The 10,926-nt window shown below is 51.2% G+C and overlaps 1 protein-coding gene across 1 annotated transcript; it reads right to left on the bottom strand.

The window, feature by feature from the left end:
- Positions 1-785: 785 nt before the first annotated feature.
- LOC134948307 (RING finger protein 44-like) lies at positions 786-10,622 on the bottom strand. The gene is made up of 2 exons (XM_063936214.1): positions 10,345-10,622; positions 786-2,695 (listed from the first exon to the last, which is right to left on the bottom strand). Exons 1-2 carry the CDS (start codon positions 10,412-10,414, stop codon positions 2,064-2,066), a joined length of 702 nt encoding a protein of 233 aa, XP_063792284.1. The 5' UTR covers positions 10,415-10,622; the 3' UTR covers positions 786-2,063.
- Between the last annotated feature and the right edge of the window lie 304 nt (positions 10,623-10,926).

Genomic DNA, 10,926 nt, shown 5'->3' with positions numbered 1-10,926 from the left:
CAATGGCCTACTGTACTGTACTACTATATACTGGTGGTCACCACTATGCAGCACTGCACTACTATATACTGGTGGTCACCATAATGCAGCACAGATATTGAGCACTGATCAGGATACTAGAAGTGACACAGATCAGCAAGATACAGCAATGGCCTACTGTACTGTACTCCTATATACTGGTGGTCACCACAATGCAGCACTGTACTACTATATACTGGTCACAACAATGCAGCATAGATATTGAGCACTGATCAGGATACTAGAACTGAGTCTGACATGGAGCTGCAAGATACAGCAATGGCCTACTGTACTGTAATACTATATACTGGTGGTCACCACAATGCAGCACACTGAGCACAGATATTGAGCTTTTCAGGTAGAGAACGTAGCCACGTCCTCTCCGCTCAATCTACAATGCACGAGTGAAAATGGCGGCGACGCACGGTTCTTTATATGGAATACGAATCTCGCGAGAATCTGACAGCGGGATTATGACAGTCGGCCTCGTTCGGGTTAACCGAGCAAGGTAGGAAGAACCGAGGCTGCCTCGGACCCGTGAAAACCACGTGAAGTTCAGGGGGGGGGGGGGGGTTCGGATCTCAAAGAACCGAACCCGCTCATCTCTACTTAAAACCTACAGTCCTTAGTACCTCTCCGGTCCGGATCCAGTTCAGTATCACCAGTGTATTCATTCCGGGTCCGGTCCGGTTAGCACTCCAGTTTGGTTCAGTCCAATAAGTGATATTCCAGTTGTAGCCCAGTCAGCGCACCAATCCTGTTCTCAGTTTCAGTGCTACATCAGCTGTCCAACTCCAAGCCAAATCCATAGTTGTCTCCAGACTTTTTCCACAGTTCAGTCCTCATCCATCAGGTTCAGTCAGTATCAATAGTCCTAGTCCAGGAGACCCAGTCCGGGGGCCACGACCAGCCTGCCGGGTGCAATGAATCTCAAATGCCCTTGCGGGGTTCCCTGGAGAAGACCACCAGTGGGGTAAGACTCTGGGTCTAACCAACAACCTGATACCATTTCTAATAATTCTCTCAACTCTCCTCTGTACTCTAATCATCCTCATGTCTTATAAGTAGGATTTACAGATGTAGCCACGCTGATCATGGCTACAACTTACCGTGACCGCACCTTGTTAGACGCAAACGCGTGCACGTCCAGGGCTTGCATGTGCCCCATTCACATGTTTGGTAACAGCAAATGCGGCAGCGCGGCTGCGCCTGGCCACGGTGAGTGCTAATTTAGCGCAGATGTAGCCACGATGAATGCGGCTACATCTGTATATCGGGCCACCAAGCTTCCGCCACAGCACAACTCCACGTATCAGTGCTCCTGCCACAGGTTCAGAGATATCCAAATGCCAGACTCCGACAATACGTCATCAGCCAGACTGAACCCCCAAACAATAGATGTGGAAACTAAATACGTGAGAACGGAAACTGTGATTTTGTAACATAAACCCCCATCCAGTGTAAAACCCATAAACCTAAATGCCGGACGGATGGAGCGGCGGCAGCGATAAACCGATTCAACATCTATTTTGCCCATCAGGGCTCCGTAGCCAAAGAAAAGCTCCTTGTTGAAAAGCAGGACTACCCTTCTCAAAGCAGGACGGTTGTGGTGTGTACATACGATGCCACCCAGTGCCAAACATAAGATGGGCACTGGCCTGTAGGAGCACAGTGGCCTGATTCAGATGAGGTTGGAGGTGCAGCATGGGGCGTCACGCCTCCAGCATGCATTACTGATCCCACCTACATTCTAGGATGCAGTATTGGATCTTCTACGACACTAACAGCCGTCTGCATGAACCCTGAGGCCAAGCAAGCCAACCACCACATCTACTACAAAGAGACCAGGAAATCTCAGACCTCAGATGGAGATCCTGGCCCCACCCCTCCCAAACAACAATGGCAGCGATACAAATCCGTATTGGGAAGCGGAGGCTGCACATGCACAGTATGGGTCCAACACTTGTGCAAGGTTCCAAACATCCGTCCTCCAGGGGTAGATAACACAATGTACGGTGCTGGAGATCTTCATCTTCCTGCCGTACTCAGGAGATCCGCCACAGGACCGGCCTCGGGATGCACTCTCTCCGGCACACAGGACAGCTGGGGTTTGTGTCCATCCACTGGTAGATGCAGCTAGTGTGGTACTTGTGGCTGCAGGGCAGGACAGTCACCCGTTCTCCATGTCCAAACTCCATCAAGCAGATCACACACGCCTGTGTGGCTTCATCCTCTGTGGTATGGTGAGATGGGAATCCGCTGATCTCTACCTCCATGACGGGGAGATTCTGCTCGTTGATCTCGGTCACCGTGGCTGGAAGATTGTGCCCGCTGATCTCTACCTCCATGGGCGGGAAATCCTGTCCGCCGATCACCATCATCATGGGTGGGAGATTCTGCATTCTGATCTCCACCAGGAAAGCCGGGAGGTTCTGCGTAGTGAGCTCCACCACCATGGCCGGGAGATCCTGCCCATTCTCTGCTGGTTGCTGGAAGGTGAGATGAAGATGACCAGGGAGATGATCTGGGTTTGATCTCTCTGCGGCGTCGGGTGCAGGAAGGGGAGAACGGCTTCTCTCTCTGTTCTCCCTCTGAGGTCTCTGATCCTGACGAGCTCTTCTTTCTCCTCTCCGCTCGGACCGCAGCCTCTCCTCAAACACGGTCTCCGAAGCATCATCTGAAAAGATATAACATATATTACCCATAATAAGTAGCTATAGATAACATCAACAAATCAATTGTCAATCAATAAGTTGCGTTACAGCAATAACATTTTATATAACATTGATAGTAGTGTTACAGTGTAAGGGGCTCTGTCAGAATAACAGGGTTGTTTCATTAATTGCACTTATTTATTTAAGGGATTTTATTTTATTGATTTTGAAGAAAAAGCAGCACTAGGTACACAGGCCCTACCTGGGGGAACCCTGGCTTACATCATACAGTGACTTGGGGAACATGTATTGTGTGACTCCGGAGACACCATGTTATTTTGTGGTGACCTGGCTTTTGCCATCTCCGTTCAGCTGCTGGGCCCAGATCTCAGCTGTCAGGGCCGTGTCCATAACTGGTTACCTGCCCCCTGACCTCAGCTGTCAGCTTCCTATTTCTCCATCTATAGTTCCCTAACACTACACCCCTAACTCGCTAGTCTGCACCCATGCCTGCTGTGTTCCCTGCACCCATGCCTGCTGTGTTCCCTGCACCCATGCCTGCTGTGTTCCCTGCCCCCATGCCTGCTGTGTTCCATGCACCCATACCTGCTGTGTTCCCTGCACCCATGCACTCTCAGGCCTACATAAGCAGGAACACCTCACACCCACAATTTATCCCCGCATGTCCGCTATCTAACACTGCACCTTCTCATGGCTGTTGGTGACATTCCACCCAACCTGGGCCCCGTGCAATCCTCACTATCTGCTCACCCTCCGTATTCCACCCCAAAACTATCCAACCAGCTCATGCTTCTAATCCCCCCAACCTGACCCACATATCTCCCCGGGGTCAGGATGCTGGGGGTCATGTGACCAACGCCGAAATCCTAACACCACCAGTGTCGAACTGGGGCATGAAGGCAGGAGCGGCTCTTGGTGCGGGCAAGCAGTGCCTGCGCCCAGGCGCTGTGGCCTGGGGGCGTAGTCGCAGTCACCCTGCAGGCACCGCCGCCTACCCACACCCTGCTCCCCGGCTGCCGCAGGCGCTGGCGGCTGTGTGGGCGTCCGCTGCAGCCGGCTCCAGTGACAGACACTAGAGGTCATTATTGACCTCTAGTGTCTGTGCAGCGCTGCTATGGGAGAGACGTCATGACATCTCTCCCATAGAGAGGGGCCGCGGGAGGCCAGATGGAGCAGCAGCAGCAGCGGTCGGGAAGCAGGAGCAGGGCAGTGGTAAGTATTGTTTTCTTTTATTTGTGTGTGTGTTTGTAAGTGGCTACTAAGGGGCACAGCGACAGGGGGCACAACTACTGGGGGCAAAGCAACAGGGGGCACAACTACTGGGGCAAATCTGGGGGCACAGCAACAGAGGGCACAACTACTTGGGGCAAATCTGGGGGCACAGCTACAGGGGGCATAACTGCGGCCACACCGCTCCCCTTTGAAGCCACGGCCCTATTTTTTTACGCACACCTCCGACGCACTCTAACTTTTACCGCGAGTGGGGGCGCCAGTGGAAACTTTCGCACTGGGCGCCACAATGTGTAGAACCGGCCCTGCATGAAGGGCCCACCGGGGAAATGCAGTGACAGAGGCCCTTGCTTAGAGGCTTGGCTAACCATTAGAGAGTGCACGGTCTGTACGCCTGTGGGCCAGTCCAGCCCTGAACATCACTCAACTCTGGTGCTGGTATGCCGACTGCCGACATCCCAAATGAAAGTATTGGGGTGACAGTAAGGGTTAGGGCCTGGGGGGGAAGGGGGTGTTGGGGATAGTGTTAGGCACTAGGGGGTAGGGTTAGTCCTGCCCACGGCCCCCAAGTCTTAGCCCCATCCACAACCCCTGCTGTCTCAGCCCTAGCCAACATCCCAGGCGGGTTAGGGGAGGGGACAGGGGAGGGATAAAATTACCTCATCCCCTGTCGGCATGTTCATTATCCAGATGCTGGTGTTGGTCATGTGACCACCGGCAATCCGATAGCAGGTCCCTCCGCCCCACTCTTCCTTATCTCTACACAAAAACATTTCAGTCACACATTATGAAGCCTTTATCTGCTCCTATATGGATGGAAATAATGACACAAAGACCAACAACTCAACTTATACCAGTGATCTGACCGCTTGTAACAGCTCCATTCCCACCATAGATGACTGGCTGACATAAGCAGACTTCCTCTACTGTAGGTGACCCATGTATGAAGGGAACTACAAATCCCAGCAGTGCCTGTACCTTTAGCTTGGACACTAACTTTAATGAAAACGCATATAAAAGCAAAACTATAGCTGGCCTTAGTGCTGGGGAATATATATGTGTAATATATAGGTAGTAACGCGATCCTTCGTTTCCACTGTACGATGTGATTGGCAGAGATGAGAAGAGCGGTCTCTGTATTCCACTATAGTACATGTAGTTCATCAGGAGCCTCTAGTTCTTTACGGGAATAGAGAAAGACACCTTCCTGGGCACCAGCTGTAATATAGAACTATAAGTGCAGTAATATATGGGTATGAAGGACGGCTTGCCGTATAAGGACAATTCTTATCTATACTCATAAAGAGCTAGAGGTTCCTGATGAACAATACGTACTGTATATTTATTACACATATATATTCCCCAGCACAAAGGACAGCTATATATCTGCTTTATATTAGATGTGGGGGCTTTATAACAGCAGACCTAGCAGCAGGAGGAAGAGTTTGTATAAGCGCAGGGTGTCGTCTCATTTACATAATAATGCAAACACCGTGTACACCTGATTTCAAGCAGGGTGATCAGCACTATATGGCCTATGTCAGCCAGCGATTCACGCCAAGCTGCTCGGATGTGATTGGATCTGGCCGCTAGTTTGTGTTGCCTGACGTGTGGGAATATTCATAACCACAGTGTATACCTGACATGTATAGAAGACAGATTTGGGTATTTGTAATGTAATTCTCAGAGACAGAGGTAAAAACAATCCTTTAGTAACTGGCAATACAGACGCCTCAGATGCAGCATTGTTGTGTTGTCTTCTTATTACTCAGTGGTCACTTACCTGCTACAGATGCTATTCAGGCCTGCAAAGTGTCAGAACGTGGCCCCTGTGCAGCACTAGAACGTGGCCCCTGTACAGCACTAGAACGTGGCCCCTGTACAGCACTAGAATGTGTTTTCCTGTACAGCACTAGCACGTGGCCCCTGTGCGGCACTAGAACGTGGCCCTTGTGTGGCACTAGAATGTGGCCCCTCTGCGGCACTAAAACATGGCTCTGTGCGGCACTAGAATGTGGCCCCTGTGCAGCACTAGAATGTGGCCCCTGTACAGCACTAGAATGTGGCCCCTGTACAGCACTAGAATGTGGCCCCTGTACAGCTCTAGGACGTGGCCCCTGTACAGCACTAGGACGTGGCCCCTGTACAGCACTAGCATGTGGCCCCTGTACAGCACTAGGACGTGGCCCCTGTACAGCACTAGGACATGCTCCTGTACAGCACTAGAACGTGGCCCCTGTACAGCACTAGGACGTGGCCCCTGTACAGCACTAGAACGTGTTCCCCTGTACAGCACTAGAACGTGGTCCCTGTACAGCACTAGAACGTGGCCCCTGTACAGCACTAGAACGTGGCCCCTGTACAGCACTAGAACGTGGCCCCTGTACAGCACTAGAACGTGGCCCCTGTACAGCACTAGAACGTGGCCCCTGTACAGCACTAGAACGTGGCCCCTGTACAGCACTAGGACGTGGCCCCTGTACAGCACTAGGACGTGGCCCCTGTACAGCACTAGGACGTGGCCCCTGTACAGCACTAGGACGTGGCCCCTGTACAGCACTAGGACGTGGCCCCTGTACAGCACTAGAATGTGTTCCCCTGTACAGCACTAGAATGTGGCCCCTGTACAGCATTAGAACGTGGCCCCTGTACAGCACTAGGATGTGGCCCCTGTACAGCACTAGGATGTGGCCCCTGTATAGCACTAGAACGTGGCCCCTGTACAGCTCTAGGACGTGGCCCCTGTACAGCACTAGGACGTGGCCCCTGTACAGCACTAGGACGTGGCCCCTGTACAGCACTAGGACGTGGACCCTGTACAGCACTAGGACGTGGCTCCTGTACAGCACTAGAACGTGGCCCCTGTACAGCACTAGAACGTGGCCCCTGTACAGCACTAGAATGTGTTCCCCTGTACAGCACTAGAACGTGGCCCCTGTGCAGCACTAGAACGTGGCCCCTGTGCAGCACTAGGACGTGGCCCCTGTGCAGCACTAGGACGTGGCCCCTGTACAGCACTAGGACGTGGCCCCTGTACAGCACTAGAATGTGTTCCCCTGTACAGCACTAGAACGTGGCCCCTGTACAGCACTAGAACGTGGCCCCTGTACAGCACTAGGACGTGGCCCCTGTACAGCACTAGGACGTGGCCCCTGTACAGCACTAGGACGTGGCCCCTGTACAGCACTAGGACGTGGCCCCTGTACAGCACTAGGACGTGGTCCCTGTACAGCACTAGAATGTGTTCCCCTGTACAGCACTAGAATGTGGCCCCTGTACAGCATTAGAACGTGGCCCCTGTACAGCACTAGGATGTGGCCCCTGTACAGCACTAGGACGTGGCCCCTGTACAGCACTAGAAGGTGGCCCCTGTACAGCACTAGAAGGTGGCCCCTGTACAGCACTAGAAGGTGGCCCCTGTACAGCATTAGAACGTGGCCCCTGTACAGCACTAGGACGTGGCCCCTGTACAGCACTAGGACGTGGCCCCTGTACAGCACTAGGACGTGGCCCCTGTACAGCACTAGAATGTGGCCCCTGTGCAGCACTAGGACGTGGCCCCTGTACAGCACTAGAACGTGGCCCCTGTGCAGCACTAGGACGTGGCCCCTGTACAGCACTAGAATGTGTTCCCCTGTACAGCACTAGAATGTGGCCCCTGTACAGCATTAGAACGTGGCCCCTGTACAGCACTAGGATGTGGCCCCTGTACAGCACTAGGATGTGGCCCCTGTACAGCACTAGAAGGTGGCCCCTGTACAGCACTAGAAGGTGGCCCCTGTACAGCACTAGAAGGTGGCCCCTGTACAGCACTAGAATGTGGCCCCTGTACAGCATTAGAACAAGGCCCCTGTACAGCATTAGGACGTGGCCCCTGTACAGCACTAGGACGTGGCCCCTGTACAGCACTAGGACGTGGCCCCTGTACAGCACTAGGACGTGGCCCCTGTACAGCACTAGGACGTGGCCCCTGTACAGCACTAGGACGTGGCCCCTGTACAGCACTAGGACGTGGTCCCTGTACAGCACTAGGACGTGGCCCCTGTACAGCACTAGGACGTGGCCCCTGTACAGCACTAGGACGTGGCCCCTGTACAGCACTAGGACGTGGCCCCTGTACAGCACTAGGACGTGGCCCCTGTACAGCACTAGGACGTGGCCCCTGTACAGCACTAGGACGTGGCCCCTGTACAGCACTAGGACGTGGCCCCTGTACAGCACTGCTGTGGTATTGCTCATGGAGAAACTTCATATCACGCTGGTGGATCACGCGGCTCTGGCAAGCTGACAAATGCATATAAGCATCTTACCCAGAGATGACACCTTTGCTGAACACATATAGGGGGGAATTCATGTTTGCACGCATTCGCCGATGTTCAGGAAACATTGCAGACTGCGCATGTGCAGCGATCACACTGCGCACGCACCAAGGGACCTATGTAATCGCTACTGCCGCAGCCAGTCTGCGTAGCCATAGGGCTCCCCTTACAGTCAGTGTTCCGCGTTCCTGCGTATAGGCTATGAATGTGTACGCAGTTGTGAATAGTGTGAGATTGCGTCTTTATGCGTCTCTTGTTATTTCAGGGTGGCAGCGTCACTTGGTAACATAAGCAGCTCCGTAGCCTAAAGCATGTGCGCACAGACATGAATCACCCCCATAGTGCTGGAACTCTCAGGATATTTTCTTATTACAATTGCGTAACACCTGAAGACAAGTATCATGGCGGGAAACTGACCCTAGAGATCACTGTGACATCACTATAACACAGATGTGTAACCTGCAGTCTACAATCCCGAGGACACAGTGTGACAATGACATGTACAGTAGCTCCTCTCAGAACACACATTGTGGGAAATGGTAAAAGCAGCGCATTGCAAAGTCCCAACACACAATCATATTGTGCATTATTGTAACGTGTCCTCAGAGTAAGAGATGGAGCAATATGACACGTCTGGGCGTTATTTACACACTGGACCCATGCTTAGGGCAGAACAGTAAAGGGGCCTACACACTGGGCGATATCTTGATAGATATGAACGATATCGTTCATAAATAAATGATAAATCGCTCATATCTTTCAGTGTGGATGCATCAACGATGAACGATGTGCGTGCCCGCAATCATTCATCGTTTATCGATCATTGTTGCTACATACCAGTCAATTTGGACAATATAGATGTATGTACTCTCAGATCGTCCAAACTGACCATCGGTATTCTCCAGTGTGTAGGTGAAATCGGCCATCGATGATATTGTTGGACGAATACATCGCCCAGTGTGTAGGCCCCTTTAGAGTAAGACGGGTGTATGTAGCTTCATATACATGTAGAGTAAACCATTAATAACCAACACTACAAGTAATACACACTGGTAATGCTGTACATCTAAGATTGTCACATTACACCACAATGACAGATAATAGAGACTGTGAATCATTTTATTTGTCAGAGTAAAGTAGATCTGAAGATTCCCCAATCTGCCCCCATACAGTACAGATATATGTCAGTGATCTGCAGATCATTCTTAGTAAATACAGATCCGCTGACTCTGGACAGGCTCATCATTATACTAGAAGCGGTCTGCAAATCTGCTGATTGTTCCCATAAACCCCACATGTGATCCCCACACATTGTAGATTTAAGTTACACACTCATCTGCAAAATGCCAAATTGTCCCAATTCATTGCTGATGTATGGGGGCCACATCTCCAAATGCCACCCGCGTGCCACACAGGGTAAGGTGACATGGGGGAGATGTATCAGTGCTTGGAGAGAGATAAAGTACCAGCCAATCAGCTGTGATCTGCCATGTGACAGGCTGTGTTTCAAAAATGACAGTTAGGAGCTGGTTGGCTGGTACTTTATCTTCGTCTATTTTACCTCTCTCCAAGTCTTAGTACATAGACCCCTTTTGGGCCCATCTATCATGATTTTTAGCTATTTAAACCCATTGCATATGATAATGTGCTCCAGCCAATCAGCTCCCAACTGTCATTTTTTAAACACATGACAGTAGCTGATTGGCTGGAGCACCAATTATCATATACAGCGAGTTTAAATAGCTAAAACTTGTTAATAAAAATGGGCCCCTTTATCTCTCACCAAGTCTTAGTACATAGACCTTTTATATCTGTGCCCAAGCTTTCATGAATCCCCCCCAGAGTATAAGGCAGGACATATAGGTGATGTGCAGCTCACTCCAACTGCCACCCGCATGCCACACAGGGTGAGAGGACATAGGGGAGATTTATCACAGCGTGTAGAAAGGTAAAGTGGGGAGAGATAAAGTACCAGCCAGTCAGCTCCTGTCATTTTTAATGACAGTTAGAAGCTGATCGTTTGGTACTTCATCTCTCTCCAAGCACTGATAAATCCCCCCCTTACAGTAGATTGGAATCACTGCCCCAAATATCTCACTTACCAGGATCTCCATGACGGCTCCTCCACCGCCTCTGGTCCTCGAGGAGCCGCCTCAGTTCTCTCCGGCTCATCTCCGATGTCAAATAAAAACACAAAATTAATCAATAAAAGTCCAGAAAAACACAGATTTTATGGTGCTCTGAACAGTAGGATACCGCAGGTAATACGCTGGAAGTAATACACTAGTTGCCGAAACAGACTAGCTCGCCCTTCCAGAGGCCAGACTCTAGCATCAGCCACAAAAGCTTCAACTGAAGAAATGCCACTGATGCTACTGTGCGCTGGGCAGTTATACCATGGCAAAATGGCCGACCTGCACTCAGGCGGCCATATTTCTTTCTGGCATGGCCAGCTACTGAGTATCTGTATTCCCATGAATTGTGCCGACTATTGCTGCTGACTAGTTAACACAGTATTACTACGAACATTACAATAAATCCCGCCCACTACCCCATAAGCACCTCCCCCTGCGAGGCCGCAAGTTGGGGCTGTTTGTGGGCAATAGTGACAGTTGGCTGGTATGTCTCATGGCAAAGTCTCATCTCTGTCCCATTGCGATCACATCTCTATCCCAAATCATCAC

Source organism: Pseudophryne corroboree, chromosome 8 (assembly GCF_028390025.1).
Source record: "Pseudophryne corroboree isolate aPseCor3 chromosome 8, aPseCor3.hap2, whole genome shotgun sequence".
NCBI classification, from domain to species: domain Eukaryota; kingdom Metazoa; phylum Chordata; class Amphibia; order Anura; family Myobatrachidae; genus Pseudophryne; species Pseudophryne corroboree.
This window is presented reverse-complemented; position numbering and strand designations above follow the sequence as displayed.

Coding starts and splice junctions, on each gene's coding strand:
- LOC134948307 (XM_063936214.1), bottom strand. CDS start 10,414: ATGAGCCGGAGAGAACTGAGGCGGCTCCTCGAGGACCAGAGGCGGTGG. Junction 2,696..10,344: donor GAGCCGTCATGGAGATCCTG/GTAAGTGAGATA, acceptor ATATCTTTTCAG/ATGATGCTTCGGAGACCGTG.